The 20,368-nt window shown below is 44.3% G+C and overlaps 1 protein-coding gene across 1 annotated transcript in view; it reads right to left on the bottom strand.

The window, feature by feature from the left end:
• NUP210 (nucleoporin 210) overlaps nucleotides 1–12,077 on the bottom strand; it is a 49,429-nt gene extending 37,352 nt beyond the window's left edge. The window contains exons 1-6 of the mRNA XM_058812913.1: nucleotides 11,923–12,077; nucleotides 4,200–4,336; nucleotides 3,312–3,443; nucleotides 2,386–2,482; nucleotides 743–893; nucleotides 281–413 (exon numbers count right to left, since the gene is read on the bottom strand). Coding sequence (XP_058668896.1) covers nucleotides 281–413; nucleotides 743–893; nucleotides 2,386–2,482; nucleotides 3,312–3,443; nucleotides 4,200–4,336; nucleotides 11,923–12,074 — 802 coding nt within the window. The 5' untranslated portion in view covers nucleotides 12,075–12,077. The remainder of the gene's footprint in view (nucleotides 1–280; nucleotides 414–742; nucleotides 894–2,385; nucleotides 2,483–3,311; nucleotides 3,444–4,199; nucleotides 4,337–11,922) is intronic.
• Between the last annotated feature and the right edge of the window lie 8,291 nt (nucleotides 12,078–20,368).

A 20,368-nucleotide genomic window follows, 5' to 3' on the forward strand; every position in this document is an offset into this window, starting at 1 on the left:
TCAGTCAGTTCCTTAGTGACTGTCAACATATAAAATGACAGTGCTAGCTCCTATTTTAAGTTACCCTTGTCTCTGCATCCTTGACAAATCTGCAAGAGTATATTCTTAACAGTCACAATTTTTTTTTTGACTGAAAGAACTAAGCAACTGTATCACTGTGTGCCTTAGGAAAACAGTATTAAACATTAACAAAGCAGTTTAAACACAATTAAAAATATCTCAGCAGTTAAAAATTCTCACAGAGCATTAAAAAATAAAAATAAATGAGAACAGAACAAACCTGTGATCTTCCCTTGCCTTAGTTTCTGAACTCTGTACTGAATTGATGTTCCTACCAGAAGATAAATGTCATATGCTGGATTTAAAAGGATATTTTCCAAAATAAGTAATCTGACTTCCGCAGGCTGTACATCCTGTTGATGGAGGGGGAAAGAAAAGTAACCACATTAAAAGCAGCTCATTTGTTTGAAGGAGACCATGCAGCAGGAACTTAGAAATCTGGAAGTGAAAAACATTATTTGCTGCAATTGGCTCTTTAGTTTCATCTCAACTTTTGTCACAATAGGGCAATGCAAGGGACAGTGACTGGGACAGAGATCTGCTCTCTGCACACAGTGCAAGAATCAAGGAAAAAAATCATGCCTGTATGAAGATCATTTTGGAGAATACAGAAAAATTTGAGACAGATGCTCATTCAGACATTCAGAAATCCATCTTCCCCACTGACATTCAGAAATCTTACCTTGTAGATGCTTTCCTGAAGTCTTGCCTTTAATTTAGAACTCCCTGTTTTCATTCCAGACACCAGAATGGTATCTCCTTGCTTAGCAACTTTTTCCATTTCCAATATATAGGAAGGTGGGATGTAAGTGGATTCTAAGAACTTGAGTATACTAAAAGGTGAATCACAAAAGTGAATAAAAAATTGTTAAACAACCTTTGTAAACCCACAGAGAAACACCACCAGCATCTACTCCCAGCCACTTCCAATTTTAAGCCAATTTAAGATGCTTGCCTGCGACCAGATATCCAAATTTTACTCATTCTTTGAGGTATCTGCAGCTAATTTCTGTGACAGATAAGTTTGTCTGAAGCTTGCTTGTGAGCTATCAGAAGACTGCATATGTTGTCTACAATGACCCCTCCAGTTTGTTCAGTAGGTGAGACTGCAAAAACTCTCTATGTTGTAGAAGAATTGATGTGCAAGACCCAAAGCTCATGTTTATAAAAGCAAACCCAGAACATAACTCTGACCTCCCTCAGGAAGCCAGGATGTATTTTATAAATGACTATGAAAATCATCTACAAGCAGAAAACTTGTAGTAACTGTTAGAAATTTCAGTGAAAAGGGACAGAAGAGAGGGAAGGAATTTGCAATGAATGGGCAAATGACAGGAAATTTTGGGAAAAGGAGCATGTTTTATAGGGTATCACCTTCTCTATGCATATGATCTGCTTGGCTTCATGTGCACTTTCAGAGTAAAACCAGTAGAGCCATATGGAGAACATTTATGGATATTAACGTTTTCATGACAATTTATGATTTATTTCACAAAGCTGTACCACCTGTAGAACATTTTAATGCTATCATAGTTATGCTAACAGTAGAGCATATATCAATATTACTTTGGTTAAAATCACATCAGCAAATACTTATACTGAAAGAAAAAGCTCCATATGTACCAGGACTTGGGATATCCAGTCCCACTGAGCCATTCATTCTGGCTCTGACTTGTACCTGCAGCTTCAAGTGTATTATGGGCTTAGCAGGCTTTCCCCAGCCAATGCTGCTTCTCTAAGGCTGCAAAATCAGTTTGTGTTTGCCCAGGGGCAAAGCCTTGCTGGCTCCCCCCACTCCACTTGCAGTGTATTTGGAGACAGAGTTTGAGGATGGAAGTTGGCTGTTAACCATTGTGCTCTGCAGGAGAACTGGTTTCCCCACAGGGAATCCTATTTCAACACCAGAACTAAGTGTCCACTGACACCTGAAACTCTTAATGTTTGGAGAGCTCCTTTCTGAAATGGAAAGGGACTTTTATTCCTTAAAAAGCTAAAAATAAAAAACTCTGCTAAAATCCTGAGATAACAATCTTACTGATAAATCTTCCTTTTCCATGAGATGTTCCAGCAAGATCAACAACTGCATCTGTTTATTTCTAACTATTGCATCAGAGCTACCAGAGCTGCTCACTAACACTATCAGTTAAACTAAACAGAAAACCAAGTTCCCAGGCTGTCAAGTAGCTTAAAAAAACCCAACCTGAAACAACTGACCCTTAACATTATAATTTTAGGCATCAGTTCAATAAACTGCCTAGATGTGGGGAAATATTTTTGGCACATCAGACTGAACAAATCCTTTGAGAGCAGAGGAAATGACTTTACCGTAGAGCGTTGTGGGAGTCTGAGAAGCCATCGGCCTCTGGGTCCTTCACCACTGTCCAGTCAAACACCAACCCTGCCAGAGTGCTGAAAGTGTTTCCTACAAATCAAACAACCAGATGAAAACAAAAACAGAACAAGCATAGAGTCTCACTGGAACATAAACCATGACTTATTTCCCTGGGAAATTTCTCTATTTTATCCCTGCAAGAAGAACCCTGAAGCACCCTCTAGTTTGCACAACACCAAGCCACGAATCCAGCACTACACATAGGATAAAAACATATTTACTTTTCACTATTAACATATCACCATACTTCAAAACATTCATGGTTTACAAACACAGGTGGGATGGGCACAGTAAACAAAACAATTAATTCCACTTTTTATAGCAGCTTGACACATTATTTCCCCTCAGTAGTTGTCCTAAAAATCCCTTGCTTGGAGTACTATGTGTGCACAAAACTTGATTGTTGAAAGCATGGAATTCTTAGCAGATCATGGCTCTTTTTCTGATGCGACAGACTACAAAAAGCATTAGTTTTCTGCTCCTATTAAATAACAATGCATTCACAAATGCACTGACTCTTGTGAGCCTAAATGGTGTGTCCAAAAGATGAGATGTCTGTGTAGTAATTAAACAGATTGAGCAATAGGCGATTGGTCTCAAACATCACCTCTGAACCTCCTGTCAGATACCTGACTGTTCACAAAAACATCCTTTTGCAAAATTCTTTAGACTACCTCAGCTCAAAAGAAAAAAAAAAGAAATGAGAACAGACAACTTCACAATGTATTATCCAGAGAAACTCCTTCAAATTCTCCACTTGGCTTCTAACAATCAACAGTGTGACAAATAAAGCTAGTGCATCTATCAGACAGCTAGAACTTTTAATATAAATTTAATTTCCTACAAGTAGATCTCTTACCTTCTGAATCCAAAGCATGAATTTTGAGCTCCAGTGGTGAATCCTCAAGGTAGAGCTCTCTTGTTGTGGACACAATTTGAATGCCATGAATTAAATCAACGATGGCGTCACAGCGAATCACTTGTCCAGTCACTTGAAGAGACATCAGAAAGAGCACAAGAAAGCACAACACTGCATGTGCTCATCAAGAACAACAATAAAGTCAAGATGCACCTCAAATTTAGCCAGTGACACAAGACACTGACACTGAAGGAACTGAAACTTGGTCATGACCTCCATGAAGAAACTCATGGTCAAACAGTGGCTCAGAAAGCAAGAGAAACAGTTCCCTTCCTCACTGGACTGCAGAAACTCTGATCTCCATCTGCACTGACAGGTACACTGGGAGCTGTCTGGGAGTGCTTATGCAGGGTTGCTACAGTGCTCTCATGGCCCACAGACATCAATGGCTCTTACCCACAGGCAATAAACACCCATAAACTCCTTCAGTTAGTGACTGCACGGCATTGGTTTTGCCTCTCTGTCACTATGAAAGCTAACCAGGTATATTGTATGACAGACACTAAATGTGTAAGATTCCACCTTTTTTGAATGTCAAGTATCCAAATTTGTGTCAGTCATTTTTATTAAACACTTTTTTATATTTCAGTCACCCCCTTGATTTGTGGATTTTGGGGGGTCAGGGGTTTTAAGAATTACCTTTTTCCTGGGTGCATCATTAAAATCATTAACACTTCTCTTAGGCAAACAGAAGTTAAAACCCACACCCATGGGAAGTCTAACATGACTGTGCATAGGAACTGAAACGTGCCTGTGCACCCCCAGATCTCAGCTTTGTTCGCTGAGGTCGGCAGGATGCCCGGAGAGGCGGGGGTTGCTCAGACTCACGTGTGTCCTCGGCAGAGATGATGGTGGTGAGGCGCGTGGGCTGCGAAGAGCGCGCCTGGACCAGCGCTCTCTGCGAGCAGCGGACGCCGGCCGGGCCCAGCGGCTCGATGCTCGCCACCTCCGGCCGCGTGGAGAACCTGCGGGTGGGGACTGTCAGCACTGCGGCTCGGCTCTGCCCTCAGACCGCCCCGGCGATTCACCTGGGACGGGCTGTGTGCTCAGCGGCTGCCTCTGGGAGAGCTGGATGGCAGCAGCTCCTCGAGGACCCCAGCGCAGGGAAAGCCCAGGCCAGAGGCAGGGCAGGCAAGCTCGGCATTCTCTGCACCACGTAACCAAGCAACCTTCCCCTGAGCCCATGGAGCAGGGCATTCCTTAGTGGAGCCCAGCTCTCCCTTCCAATGCGCCAAAACCGTCAAGATAAAACAACAACAAAAGTCGGAGAGTTGTTAAAAACCAAGCCTCTTGAAAGAAAATCTGAGCTAGCAGCAATACACATCTGAGGGGGTACTGCAGTGAAAAGTTCCAGCAGCCAAAGCCCTTGCAAATCCCTCCGGACCCTCAGCCCTGTGCCCGAGCCGGTCCCAGCTGCTGCTCCCCGGGCAGCAGGGAGGGAACAGCCCCGGCTGTGTGCCCGGGATCCGCTCACAAGGGCCCTTTGAAGGATTAAAACAATGAAAGCAAGCACTGATGGGTGACAAAGCTGCTCGGGAATTGCTTCTCCGGATGACAGCAGCTCTGATGAAAACGCTGCGCTATCTGGTAAATGCAATCTAAACCGGGCACTGGACCCCCTCCAGTAAAGATGGGGAAGCTGGATGGGGTTGGAGTTTTTCTCTAGAAGATGTACAAAAATGCCCACCTGGGATGTGTGGGGAAAATTCTCTAAGCAGCAAGGAGCAGGATGGGAGCTCCAAACAAACAGTAATGTCATGTATGCCTGAATCCCCAGATACAGATTTCACCTCCTTCTCTTGCCAGCACAACCAACAAATCCACACCAGCGAAAAACTGAATTTCTCTTTGACTAAAATCCTATCTATTGGAAAACAACACATCACACCACACTCAATTATCTGAGAGTTAACAGCTGCAGCCCAGGTGAGCACAGACCTCTGCTGTAGCCACTGCAATAAAACTGCAAATCCTGTTTCAAATCTTAAGCTCCCAAAAGTATTTTGCTTGCATAAGGAGTAGTTTTAGAGGATTTTGAAACAACAATACCAACTGCTGACCCAGAATTTCAAAGTACTTTATCTGATCAAGGAAAAAACAGCCCACAGCAGTATGCAATGGGCAATTTAAACACCAATTAAAAGCTTAAAGCTGAAAATTGTTTGTTTATATCTAGTTTATGTACCTAAACAATGTATACAAATATGTGCATATTTTTTATAGTAGGTTTTACACTGTTTCTAAAATAACATGATTTTCTGTATTAGTAGCACACAGCTTTACTCTAGAAAATTAAAATATGTTTTAAAGATTAAAAGTGAGCAATTAGTTATTTTCCTGTTGTTCTGTTGTTCTCAGGCAACCATGAAAGAGTTTTCCAACACTGACAAGTTTCTTTAAACAATATTAGCATTCACCACAAGTAAGGCTTTTCCTGTACTTGCCTCGCTGGCTTTTGAAGCTGAGCATGTGCATTTGACTTAGTCTATATGCAGGTATTTTTAAGTAAGTATTATATGTAGGAAATTTACTTTTATTTAGCTCTTTACACTGCTTAATACTCTCTACCATTAGATTTTTTGTTATTAATTTGAGGATTTTGCATTCTTGCAGTCTGGTATTGATTGTGTTTACAACACAACAGGGGTTTCACTGTGGTTTGTATTTGTTCTTTTAATATCTGGCTATGAATTGTAATACAAAACCACTGTGGTTTGCACTAATAGCAGTGTTGTAAAACTGAATCTAATTACAGGATACTTTTCAGACTAGAAAAAGGGAGGAACAAAGATGACAACAATTAAATTTTAACTGTAAACATACATACACTCCCCAATCTTAAAGGAACTTTCAAGCTTTTACAGCTAAAAGCCAGTCACTGCAGTAGAAAAACTGAGATTAGCCACTATTTGGCTTCTAGTAGTAGTTTAGGAGGCAGAATATTAGCTGAATGTCTTTTTTCTAGTACAAATTTTACTCAAGTGGGCCTTTCTGAGGCTTGGTTTAGTATTGATTTATATTTAAGAACAATCTGCACAAGTAGTATTTTTTCCAGCAGAACATAGGAAGTATCTGATGACCCCTCTATCATTCAGCAATATCAGAAGCACATTCTGTTTACAGCTACCTGGATGCAGGGCCAAGCACAGAGAGGCAAAGGCATTAATCAGCCAGGCTGGGGATTACAGCAGCACTACGCTGGGATCACTACTGGCTCCTGGATGGGCAAGAAAAAGAAACTTCAGCTTTAAGTGACAAAAAATGCAATTTATATCCCCTGCCAACTACAGCAGCTCTTCAGCAGCATGTCAGTGTGTGACATTGAGAGCTGGGCTTGTCAGAAGGCAAAATTAGATCCTGAGAAGCCAGCAATGGGAAGCATTTCTGGCACTTGCTCTGGATCCCATGCCAGCGCCTGTAAGAAACAGCAAGGCAGGGAGGAAGCACTTGAAAGAAGAGTGAGGAGGGAAGGGGAAAAAAGCTCACAAAAGTCTCCAATTTGTATTTCCTTCAGACTAAAATCCTAGTTGCAGAGGAATGAGGAATGGCACCGGCAAAGAGGCCGCCAGTCCTCTTGGCAATTCCTGCTTCATTCACCATTTCCATCCCCCTCCAGGGCCCCAGACACAGAAACAAGATTGTATCCACACATCTACCCAAGCCCATGCCTGTGTTCTTCATTGACTGGTCTGTAACACCACGTGTCAATACCTCAGCAGATTATACTTCATTTATTTATCAGCTGGTTCAAAGATCAGGCACCTGTTCCTGTTTCTCTCCCTGGCAAGTCACTGTTGATTCTCATTGCTCCAGTGTTTTATACTGTTCTGTCAGCTCCTCAGACTAAACTCAGCTGACTGAGTCAGCAAAAATCCACCTCTGTGGAGCTGCACCACGACTGTCAGCTGATCTGATCATTTAGAATTTTATCAGGCATTTGGGCCAGAAATTGGGTAGTAAAAGTTTCCAAGAGTTTGAGAAGATTGGCCTGACCAATACACCAGGGACATTATACAGTCACTCTTGGGACTAAAAACTGAGCAAAAGTCTAAACCATTTATTTCATGGGTGTTGAGCAATGAAATGTTGGCCAAAACAAACAAGTCCCTAATCCTTCTGTCTGCCTTAACAGAACAGGTGATGCTCAGACTGAGAAAAAGCTTTTTGCAACAGTAAACTTGCACTGATATTCACACATCACCTAAGGGAAACAATATTATTTCTTGTGCCTCCTGGGCTCTGTGAGAACACTTCTGCTACAGACTCACACCCCCTGCTCTGGTTCTGCGCCAAACTCTCAGGTAACACACACACCTGAGCCACAGCAGCACAGCCCCTCTCACTTTACCACCCAGCACACCTCAAACCAATTCTGAGCTCCTGCTGGCACTTCCAAGAGCCTGAAGCCTTGCTGGGAAAGCACAGCCAGGTGAGGCAGGCAGAGGGAGAACATCCTGCTGCACACTGCAATGTCTTGCAAGAGGGAAATGCAGAGCAGGTGGGAAATAGCAAACATTTAAGATGTCACTTCACAATATGGAAGTTAACAGTATCTCTGTGAGATACTGTTGACACAAAGCATTTTTCAGCGAGAGTCAGTCAGGTTTTTTTAGACCCGTGGTAAAACAGGTGATCCGGGAAACAACACAGCTCCCAAATTGCCAGGGATGAGACTACTGGTCTTAGAGCAAAGCAACAGATCCCAATGCACACTACTGATACAGTGTTTTAAAAGCACACAAGCCAGCACATGGAGAGTAAGATCAATTTACAACAAAACCACAACAAGGTAAGGAGCCAGAAAATGAGCTTTGCCAGCCAGCCACTGCAGCAGCAGCACCATGCAGTGGGTTTGGGCTCTCTGGGCTATCTGTGCATCCCACAGCTCCAACACCCTCGGCCACAGCATCTCTCCCTTCACCACTGTGCCACCAGCTCCTCTCCCACAGCAATCACCTCAATGCAAACCCCTCAGTGAAGCTTCAGGAGCACACACAAACCTTTCATTAAGGTGGCAATAAACTCCTCTTCAACTCCACCAGCCCTCACCATGTATCTCAGTTCTACACTCAATGGAAATAATGAAATATGTAAACATATTTGTACACTGCAGATAATTTCTGCTACAAACACCCAGCCATGGAGAGTACCTTGGGGGAAAATGGGTTTTTGGTGTGTATGTTCCCCTCCTCCCCCTGACAATGTTATTATGGTATGACAAGTTTCAAGGAGAAAATTCTGCTTCTGAAAGCTTTCATTCTTTCAGGTGTAATTTATGGATTAAGGTAGTTAAAAGACAAATACAGATGCAATATAAATGCTAAATATATCTGCACAGACTGTATGTTATGCCTGAAAATAACACCCTGTACAATATTTACAGATGGAAATACCGTGTGCTTTGAAAATAAAGCTTTTCCCAAAAAATAATTTTAATATAAAGGCAACCCAAACTCCAGAAGGCATGAGCATCTTGAAAATCAGAAAATACTTTAGAGCCACGCTTGTAACTTTACCACTACTCCCAGTCTGCTGGGATGATGATAGAATTTGACTTTTTCCCTCTCAATCAGTGGAATTCTCAGACACCACTACAATCACTTTGAAAATATCCTACTTTCAGAGGTAAACTTGAAGGCTGAAAGGGAAACTGGGGGAAAAAAAGGTCACAGCATGCAATAGACTGATCTTTCAGGAAATTGGACACTTGCCTTTGAATTCTGGACGCTTGAGATGAGTAATGCAGACCTTCAAAAGGTGTCATTTGCTATCAGATGCTGCTGAACAACCAGAACAGCCCTCACAGGCCACCTCTAACCCCTCAATCTCCCATATTACAAACCCCCAGTCCCCTCTCCAGACACAGAGGGCCTGAATCTGACCACTTTCATTCAAATCCTTGCTCTCAGGCACACAAACACACCCATCGTTTCTCAAACGTGAGGCAGAGTCACTCCTTCCCAAGCCACTGCATTTGGTACTTCCTAAATTGCTCAGCTCAACAGCCCCTGTCCAGGAGCAGCTCCTTGAGAGAAACAGGAACCCTGCCAGCAAGGGGCTGTGCTGCTGCTGCTCCAGACACATTTCTTCCTAACCCCCCCCAGTTCCAGGCCTGTGGGACAAGGAGGAGGAGGCAGAGAGCCCCAGATGCAACTGCAGCCTCTGCTCAGGCACACACAGCTCCTGCTTCCCTCCAGAGGCTTTGCTGAGCACACCTCGAGTTTCACAACCCACATCCTGCCAGGCCTGGCAAAGCAGAAGTGAATAAATGCCCATTTACAAGCCACAGAAAATAACAGCACACACAAGGTGAATCAGGTGTAATTTCCTTAATTCCCAACCAAAATTCTTCCCTGAAGGGCAGAGGGAGAGGATGGAAAAGGATGCTGAGGTCTGTCTGCATGAGGGATATGAGTCATTGCTGCAAACAGCACCAACAGAACATGCTCTGAAGTGCACAAAAATCACCTCCATTAGAGATACGAATGTGAGTCAAATCTGGCATTTCTCTGGAGAACAATCTTACATCTTTTCATCTGCAGACTTCAGAATGAGATTAGCAAAGATCTCCGTGCTTCTGACAGCGGGATAGCACCTGGCATGTGCAGGAATGGCTGCAGCCAACCCAGCCTTACCTCACAGCTCACTGGCAAACAGGAAAGGGAGTCTGTACTTCCAGATTTTACCAGTGCTTTTATGAGTTTTGGGGTTTAGCTTTATGCAATGTACCTTACCTCACAAACCAAACCCTTTTAAAGGCTCAGCAGCCTTCAAAAATTCGAGTCCGGAAAGAGAAAAAACCCACAGTTGTGAGATTTTCACTAACATGGTCCATTAAAAATTAAATTACATGACCACAAGCAGCTCATCTAGGAACTTTCATTTTGTTGACTTCTGGATGAAATTAATTACTGCTCTTCTGCATAAGTACCCTCAAATATATCAATTGTAACAGACCAAAGGTTTGTACCCAGCCCAGACACAAGAAATATACAACAACCAAGCAAAGAAATGCAGAGAATGAAAATGCAGCCCTTTAAGATGCATTTCAGTAACTGCCAAACACAAAACTGAAAACTGCTACACGCACCCATCTGGCACTCATGGAAGTATCATCCTAAATGTACCTCGACTGCTGCTTCTTTTTCAGGTGGGTACCTCCTGCTCATTACTGATTAAGTTCCTATTCTGGAGCTCGACAGAAAGGACAAGGAGTTGGCCACATTTGTTTAACATGAAGACCACCGTGAGCTTTCTAAATGTGCACATGCTGAGGGATTTGCCCTCAGCCTCTGTGCCCAACCCTGCCCAGTCCAGCTCCCTGTGCGAGGCAGGAAGGGGATCCCAGCCAGAAGTTCCTGGAGTACATCCCACGTGCTCAACACTGAGAAAACCGGGAAAGCTTTCACTTTTAAAAGTCGACTTCACTGTCCCAGGTGAAGTCTTTAGGGTGCTGTTACCTACACTTAGAGCAGCACTGAGGCTCCCGACTTAGCTACAACTCATTTATGTGCACACCCTGAGCTCAAGGCTGCCAGGACCCCCATTACCGACTACAGCAAGAGAAAGGGCATTTCCACACCAGCAGCAGAGTTCTGGGTGCTGTCCCTGCACACGCGGGACTGTGGCGATGTGTGTGTGTGTGTGGGGTGGCACTGTGGCTCTGTGTGTGTGCAAGGTGGCATTGTGACCATGTGTGTGCGTGTGGGGTGGCACTGAGGCCATGTGTGTGTGTGGGGGGTGGCACTGAGGCCATGTGTGTGTGTGGGGGGTGGCACTGAGGCCGTGTGTGTGGGGGGAGGGTGGCACTGTGACCATGTGTTTGTGTGTGGGGTGGCACTGAGGCCTTGTGTGTGGGGGGGGTGGCACTGAGGCCATGTGTGTGCGTATGGGGCGGCACTGAGGCCATGTGTGTGGGGGGGGTGGCACTGAGGCCGTGTGTGTGTGTGGGGGGGGTGGCACTGTGACCATGTGTTTGTGTGTGGGGTGGCACTGTGACCGTGTGTGTGTGTGGTGTGGCACTGTGACCATGTGTTTGTGTGTGGGGTGGCACTGTGGCCATGTGTCTGTGGGGTGGCACTGCGGGAGTGCAGGGCAGCAGGGTGAGCACACGGGCAGTGCGGAGGCAGAGTGGGCACGGTATGTGCAGAAGCAGCTGGAGCGTTTGGGGGGTGTGGGGTACATGGAGAAGCAGGTGGACACGTGTGGGGTGTGTGCACACGGGGTGTGAGGCACATGTCGGGCACGGAGCCATGGCGGGAAGCTTCCTTTACAAGCAGGGACCTTCTGCTCAGGGCCCGGCCTGCAGACACTGCCCCCCTCCAGCGGGTTTAACCCCCATTGCACAAAACAAACAACCTTTCCCCTCAGGGATTATCTCCGTGTCTGCTCCCGCACTGCTGGGCCGCCCAAACCCACCCGCAGCGAGGTAAAAGCGGTGAGAGAGGGCCCGGCTGCCCCGGGAGCCGTCAGGCCCCGCCGCGGGCCGAGGAGCCGCCGCAGGTGCCGGCGGGGAGAGAAGCGGACAAAGGGCGGCGGCACCTGCACTCACCATCGGTAGCAACCCTCGCTGGCCTCTAGCGTGAAGTTGACGCGCGTGCCGCGGGTGAAAGGGAGCAGCACCTTGGGGGTGTTGAGCTTGGAGGAGGCGGCGAGGTGCAGCAGCAGGAGCAGAGGCAGCGCCCAGGGCGCGGGGGGAGCCATGCTGCGCGCCGGCGGGACCGTGCGGGGCGCGAAAGTGCGGCGGGAGCGGCGCGGCGGGGCCGGGCCGGGCAGGGCAGGGCAGGGCGGCCCGGGGGCAGGGCCTCCCCCCGCCCTCCGCCCCCCGGGGCCGCGCCGCCCTCCCTCGGGGGAACTCCAGCGGCGCCAACAGCGAGGCGCTGGTGCTTTGAAAAACCTCCTTTCCTCCGGGCCTAACCACAAGCATCTCCTAGGAGTCGCTCTCCAGACCGTCCCCCGGACAGGCTCCAGCACCTCAATGTCTGTTATGTCGTGGGGTACCAAAGCTGAATGCAGGATTCAAAGCGTGGCTTCACCCGAGCCCAGCACAGGGGGACGGTCACGGGCCTGGTCCTGCTGCCACACCAGTGCTGGGGCAAGCCAGGTGCCGTTGGCCTTCCTGGCCCCTTCATGCTCCCCGGGCACACTGGTACTAACAGCTATGCTAAGCTGCAGTTCATTCATTGCCGTAGCATCTCAGAATGGTTTGGGTTGGAAGGGACCTTAAATCACCGACTCCCACCCGTGCCATGGCAGGGACACCTCCCACTATCCCAGGCTGCTCCCAGCCCTGTCCAGCCTGGCCTTGGGCACTGCCAGGGATCCAGGGGCAGCCAGAGCTGCTCTGGGCACCCTGTGCCAGGGCCTGCCCACCCTCACAGGGAGGAATTTCTTCTTAACACCTAATCTCAAAACACCTCTCTTTCAGTCTGAAGGCATTCTCCCTTTTCTTGTCACCCCACGCCCTTGCAAAGAGCCTCCCCCCATCTTTTTTGTCAGTGCCTTAAGGTACTGGAAGGCCACAATTAAGTCACTCCAAAGCTTATCCAGGCTAAACAAACCCAATTGTCCCAGCCTTTCTTTGTATGAGAGATGCTCCATATGTAGAGGATCTGCCTGTCCTTACCTATGACAGAGAGATGGTACATGTATGCATCAGGAAAATGGATTTCAGGAAGAGTGCAAGCTTTTTGGAGTAAAGATCATGAAATCCTGCCCAGAAGATCAGCCTGCTGCCCAGGGACACCAGCTAAGAGTTTACCCAGCTCTAATTTAGGTGGTATTACTGAAGTTAACCAGCTCTCATTTATTCTAAGCAAGTAAACTTATACAGGATGTTCTCTTTACATAGGAGCACTTTTTGCACTATTTATTCAGCTTGTGTTTTATTTATCAGTACCTCAGCAATGCTGTTCCACTTTCTATCCCAGAGGAACGTGTACTCCTGGACAGTTCACTTCTCCCTGCAGCTTCTGTGTGTGTATTACTCATTTTCTGATTGCGCATCATGAAATTGTGTGGTCTGATTTCCAGAAGAGCTGAACTTTGCTGCTGCAATTTAAGTCATTAGGAGCTGGGCCTAGAAAGATGTGCAATGTTAAAGATGTTGGCAAATCAAGCCCTTGCCCTTTAAATCGCTCCCCAACTAAAATACTGAGGGTTGTTTATTTTCTTTACTTTTTCTCTCAATGAAGTCGGAACCTTTCTTTGTAGGCATGTTAGGAAGATAAGTTCAGTAAAGACTGGGATATTAGAGAGGAATGTGATAAAATCGCCCATGACTAAACAGTACGATGTGTTTACAGTTAGTACAATTACAACTGAGTAAATAAGAGGTAGATAGTGAGTACTTTGCTTCCCGTGTTGTGAATGAGGTGAGGAAATGTCTGTATCCCAGTAGTTCCTAGCTTTAAAAGCAGGGTGTGCAATCTCAGAACTTATTTCCTTTCTCTCATCAGCAGTGGTGGTGATGAGTGTTCAGTGTGAGAACAATAATTTTCCAGTAACAAATACTTCTTAGAGTTATTTTCATAAGGACCAGCAAGGTGCAGTTAGGACCTTAAAGATTATTGATGAAACATGATGGTGAAGTACTGCAAGTAAACATCCAACACATCTTTCAGAGCATATTAAGCAATTTTAAGAGCAGAGTAAGGCTGGAGACATTGATGAGCACATCTGCAGTTTCCATTATATGGTAAAACTACCAAGTGAATTTTTTAATTTTTTCACTTGAATTGGAAGTCATGCATTGCAGCACTGTGTTAGCATTTCTTTTGGCCAGAGGAGGGTGAGCAGGCAGTGCAGTGTGTGCTCTGTGAGGAGCCCCTGCCTCGGGGGTAGGAGTCACTAAAACATCAGAGGCTGACTTACCAGCGTTGGTGCACTGCTCTGCTTCCCCTTTCCACGCTGCTGTGGGATCCACAGGAGTCAGCACATCCCTTCTCCCAGGACAAACACCTCCTCTCAGGGTTACCTGGTGTGCTGCAGACTGGGAACACGATACACACACCAGGAATCTGAGGTAATTTTACAGACATATCAATGTACACCCGAGTAAGTCTGATAAAGAACACAAATGGAAATGTCTTGGCCACAAAGAATGCGATTACAGAGCGATAAGAGGGAGTGCTTTAATGAGCTGCTGAAGGAGGGAGATAGGCAAACAATAAATGGTTGTTCCCTAAGAAGCTGGGCCTCTTGTGGAAGAATTTCAAGAGATTTTAGAGGCAATCAAAATACATGCAATAAATAACAAAGCACCAGGTGCTGACCATGTTTCTACTGGAATATGAAACTAAAAGGGAGAGAATTACTGGAAGATTTTATAGACTTGCTTGGTTGGTCTGAAGATCTGAAAACACTGCCAAGGAACCAGAGAGACATGTACTCTGATCAAATCTTTTAAATCTATCAATTTCTGAGGGAAATATATTTTTCATAAAGCTAGAAAAAAATGTGTATCAATATATTATTAGGTGATCTGTTGGCAGTGAAACACTTTTAAATCCTTGTTCAAGAAAAGGAAGTATTTGAATGGCACAGTGATAAAGCACCATCTGGACAAGAAACACCTGGCTTAATTTTCAGGCATTTCATATTTTTAAATGTCTGAGTAATTTAAAATATTTTAAACACTCATCTTCAAAACAAAAGAACACACCCCCCCCAAGAGAACCCAAACCCAAACAACAAAACCAATTCTGAATAAATGCAACTTAGAAGGTGAAACTTCAGCAAAATGGTAAGGCAATGAGGTGTGCAGGGTTATTTTAACTATTTATGTACCGGGTGAGGCTGACTCAAACCAGCTCCAGTCCTAACCCCTGTAGGTACTTGTGTGTTAACAGTGTAGGGCCAGCTCTGTGACACTTCAGCAGCTGAATGCATTATGTACAATTTACTTGTAAGAGCAGTTTCATTAAGCTGAAAGAATCAAGGCTCACCCAGTAGAATGATGAAAAACATTCTCCATTATCACAATCTTGAACCTTCTAAATAAAATAATATTTGATTTAAAGGCTGAAGAATGACTGACAAGCACTAGTAATACATTTAATGAAATGCCTGTTCCTGTAGGGATGCAGCTCTGGTTGGGAAGAGAATGGGGAGTTGCCTACCCCATGCTGAGGAGGAGATGAAAAGGGCAGGTCAATAGACTTGACAAAGAAGATGTTCTGGGAATAGTAACTTTAGAGCAGAATAACAGTGATGGGCCTCTTTTTTTGATTGATGCTGTCTGTGTTTACACTGCAGAGCAGAACAGTATCCTGCAAAAATCACGGGGAAAGATGGTCAGCTTCCTTCCTCCCTGGCAGGCTGCTGCTCCCCTTGTCCCTCTTACCCCTCACTGAGCTCCAAGTACATGTATTTCCCAACTGACCAGCTCAATGGCTGTCACTGTTGGGCTTTTTTCTGATTAATTCGCTTCCTGGTTCCACCCCCATAGCTGCAGAGCCTTGAAAAGTATCTCCACCAAAGGAACTTCAGTCAAAGAAGTACATAAACCATCCAACAGATTAAAAGGTACCTAAAAACCAGCAGCAGAGGAACAGCACTTCAACTGGTGCCCCTTAGCACCAGCAAAAGACTCAGGGGATCCCCAAATGGTTTGGGTTGGGAGGGACCTTCAAGCCCAGCCCAGCCCATCCCATCCCATCCCATCCCATCCCATCCCACCCCACCCTGCCATGGGCTGGGACACCTCCCTCTATCCCAGCTGCCCCCAGCCCCGTCCAGCCCGGTGTGGATCCCACCCCAGGGGCACGTTTGGGGTCCGGTCTCTGCTCAGCTGCTCCTGCTGCCTGCAGAAATTGAGCTGTCAGAGGAGGCAGAACACTGCATTACCTCGCCATGGGTATTGGAGACTTACAGAGTACAGAAAGTGTCCTTTTCCAGTTATTTCTTTATAACTTTCTCCACCAGTAATCATGTTCAATTTACTGTATTAGACTTTTGTATCTTCATACACCTTCATATGGCAGGTTTTATGAGAACATCCTCTCAGCCTTACTACTGCTTTCTACAGGGATAATGATGGACTGACAGCAATATAAAACTGAACACTTTGATTATCCTGCCAGAATTTTCCTTCCTTCCAAGGTGTTAGGCCAAAGGAAGGCATAAATTCAGAAAATGTCCAAAATTAAGGCAAGCAGTTACTGATGTCAAGGAAGGAATTTTTAAAATTGATCGAGGTTGAGTTAGTTCAGGTTATTGAGACAAGAGCACTTGTGTTTAGAAAATGGGTAAAATAAGAGCCAAGCCTGCCATCCTTTGCACAGCCTCATCTGCCAGGGATGCTGCTGAGAGTTTTCCAGTGTGTGCCAGGTACAACTGAGTCCCCACAGAGAAATGCAGCTCTTTAGATCCCTGTTCCTATGGGATAAATCCATTTGATATGCAAGACTTTCCCAGATGGTATAAAACCCCAAGACCTCGCTAATTTATGCAGGATGAGCCTGATAACATTGAGATTATGAAATAGCAGCATCAGATAAAAATAAACAGTTTTCACTTCAGAGTTTATCTACCTTTTTAATGTAAATTTATGGTTATTAAAGGAGGTTATTTATAGGTGTCTTTTCAAGCTGTTACATAACAGTGCTTCTGCCCTGTGCCTTTGTACACAGATAGAAATCACATTAATGAGCTATTCACCCAACAACTCAATGAATGCAGGAGTGAGGAGAATTCACAAGATGAGGAAAGTAACAAACAAAAACCCCAACCTTTGTTTCTGCTTTAAATACAGCAGGGAAATTTAGCAGAACACAGAAGTCTTAAATCTTGAAAACAATGAATACAATTTGTGAGCAGGCATGTGAATATGTTTAATGACTTAGTTAATAGTACTAACAAAAGGGAATTTGGTTTTTTCAAGGTTACTTGGTTGCAAATCATGCTGTGTACACTTCACAAATCTTAAGTAGGCACTCCAGTACAATAATTCTAAATCTGTTTTAAACATTAACACTCTTCTTGGTTTGCTATTTTTTATGCATCAAACACCAACATGGGACAAAGTATAAAATCCCATCATCTTTCCTATTTTTCCCATTCTCTTCATGTAGAAGTCTTCTGATCTCATTTATCTCAGCACGGGCAGTGATCTAGAGGGTTCTGTACCTGAACAACAAGGATCTCAGAATTCTCCATTTACAGAGACACTAGAAAGTGTGCATTTCAACTGTAAAATTGCATTTCTTCATTTAAATTTTTTTTTCATTCTAATATATACATAAGTACTAAAAATTCAACTCCTTCTGCCTACCTTGAAGAAACCTAAATTCTGTTACATGCACAGTGAGTCCTTCAAAGGAGGCATCACTTCCTGCAGTAGAATGTCAGTGGAAAAGCAGGAGGAGCTGCAATACACCACAGAATATAACACATCATGTGCACATTGCACTCAGGTGCCCAGATTTCTATTTTGTCTCCTAAAATCCTTTCAGGATCACTTTTCCAGGTAAGCCACCTACCAATCAAGTTACTGTGGGGAATGAAATATTCAACATTGAAAAATTGGATTAATTTATGGAGCAAAAAAGTTGTCTTTGATGTGAATTTGCAACTGCAGATTTGTAGCAAATAAAAAGGTTAAATAGAATGTCCCTGAGACAAATGCATTGCAGATAGTGAGGCATAGGACAGTGATTTTAAAGGTCAGGCATTCTGTAAGCTCTTCTAACCTGAGTAAAGGAATCTGCTTAGATAGAACTTATTGAAAACTTTAGTAAAACATGGCAAATTTCCCAAAGAACTTTATGGTTTCCCATGGAAAGGCTTATTAGTTTAGTAACACAGATTTAGTTTAATAATTTTTTAATTAAATGCATTATTACACCTGCACACTTTCTGTGAAGTAGCACACTTCTTCTAAATGCTAAAAAAATTTGGTCCCTCAAAATGTTAATGCATAAAGGAGGTTCACTTCAAAAGAATTTGAATATTCATTAACATTTTTTGTATTCTTCTACCTCTTCTCTGGGACAAAATTCAAACAAGATGATTTGTACTTGGAAGACACTAATTAGAGTTTTTAAAGCTGCTGTATAAATTACATACTTTTTAGATGCTGAAGTATTGTAGTTCCAGGAATAACTCTAGACTTTCTGCTGAAGTTTATAACACATCTAAGTTTTAATATATTAATTTTTATAACAGTGGCAGAAGACTAAGAAACTGCTCTTTTATTATGTGGCTTGGTGATGTTTGTTCCAAATATATTTTTTGCTTTCAGAAATGTCCAATACAGATACTATACCAAAGTGTCAGATAAATGCAGGATTTTTTCTGATATCCAGAAAAATCTAAATGACTTTGACAAGGCAGCATGTCCTGCCAGCATGATTAAAGCTACAGTAGTCATCACTTTGGTTCATCTTGTTCATCTTTGGCTTCAGGCTTGATTAGCTATAAATGCTTACCTTGTCCCTTCTGGATCAAATACCTAAACAAGCTTTGATGTTTCAAGGATATTCTAGCCAAAGCACTTTTAGCAGTTTCATGGGGGGAAAATGCTTAAGGTACTGTTTTATAGCTCAATGATTCCATAAACAGCAAAGGAAACAGGAACACAGAAGTTGTTTCCCCCCCTTTTTTAAATTAAATTTGGTTTTTCCTCACGTAGCTGTTTGTTTTTGTTTTTTTTTTTCCCAAGGCCCATAATTGAATTCAGTGAAAATCGCAGGTACTTGCACTTGCAAAGTTTTGGGAGGAGTTTTGGTTTGTTTTTTTCTTCAGCTTAGGAGTAAAACACAGGTCATCCTGATTTTCCCTATGTCAACATTGTTCTCATGCAAAGAGTTGTAATTCATTAGGCTGTCAGTTTTCAATTCAGTAGGAGGTTAATATTAGTATATCCCAAGGAGCTAGACTGTAGTTAGCATTTAATACACTCATTCATTATCCAGAAAGGCAGAAATGAAGTGTAGAACAGAAAAATGTGGTCAGCAGGATTTGCAGATAACAAAATTATTTATCTTCCTAAGAGAAGGCTGTGATGAACTTCATGGGAACAGAACCAGGCAAATTGGCAGCATAATAGTTGGTGGAACTCAGACATTGACAAATGCAGGGGAGAGCACGGGAGATTGGCAAATCTGAACTGCCTGTACCCAGGGCCCTGTTCTAACCTCTCACTAACTGGTAAGGGGAAAAGAACACCCAGCACAATTATAGACTCTTCTCAATGCCCAGCAGTGCTCAAAAGCTAAATAAGGTGGTGGAATGCAAAAAGAAATAGCCTAGAAAAGACCCAAAATGCAGTGGGAAAACATTTGTTCCTGTTTTCCTTTGAACTTCACAATAAGCCAGGGTCATTCCCGCTCACCTGGGATCAATGACAGGAGAGGGCCCTGTCTCCAACAGTTCCTAAATCCATTGCCAGGCTCTGTATTCCACTGCTGAGGCAGGAAGCTGGAAGCCCATTGTCAGAATTCATGGTGGCTTGTGTGGAACCTGTGAAGGTCATTTGCCTCCCTTTGCTTTCCGTTCTGGAGATGAGTGCATGCAGTGAAATTGGGGTGACTGTTCTCACCCAGAGAAGAGCTGCTGCCCCCCACTAGGTGACATCAGTCTGCTTTTACTCCCGTGTGATCTCCCTGAGCACATCGACATCCATCTGCTTTTTTATTTCTCCTCACCAACCAACAGCTTGGCACCACCAGGTTTTGTGTTATTTAGAAATGTTTCCTCTTGGCATCCTGGGAACATATTTGTGTTCTCCTTTCTCTCCCACTGGCCTTTCTCGTTGGTTGTGGGTCCTTTTGAGTAAATTGTCACCCTCTTATATCAGTTGTCTGCATAGCAGTGCTAAGGAGGTGATGAAGAGACAGGAGGATCTCCTTAGAAGGTCATGAGCATCTCCCCCCATGCTGCACCTGGAGCCAGGCTCAGTTACACTGGAAGCACAGGAATCCTACAGGACCAAAGATTTTTGTCAGATGAACTCTGCTCCAGCAGAAAACTGCAATTTGAATGTTTCCTCCAGTGGA

Source organism: Ammospiza caudacuta, chromosome 12 (genome assembly GCF_027887145.1).
Source record: "Ammospiza caudacuta isolate bAmmCau1 chromosome 12, bAmmCau1.pri, whole genome shotgun sequence".
Lineage (NCBI taxonomy): Eukaryota > Metazoa > Chordata > Aves > Passeriformes > Passerellidae > Ammospiza > Ammospiza caudacuta.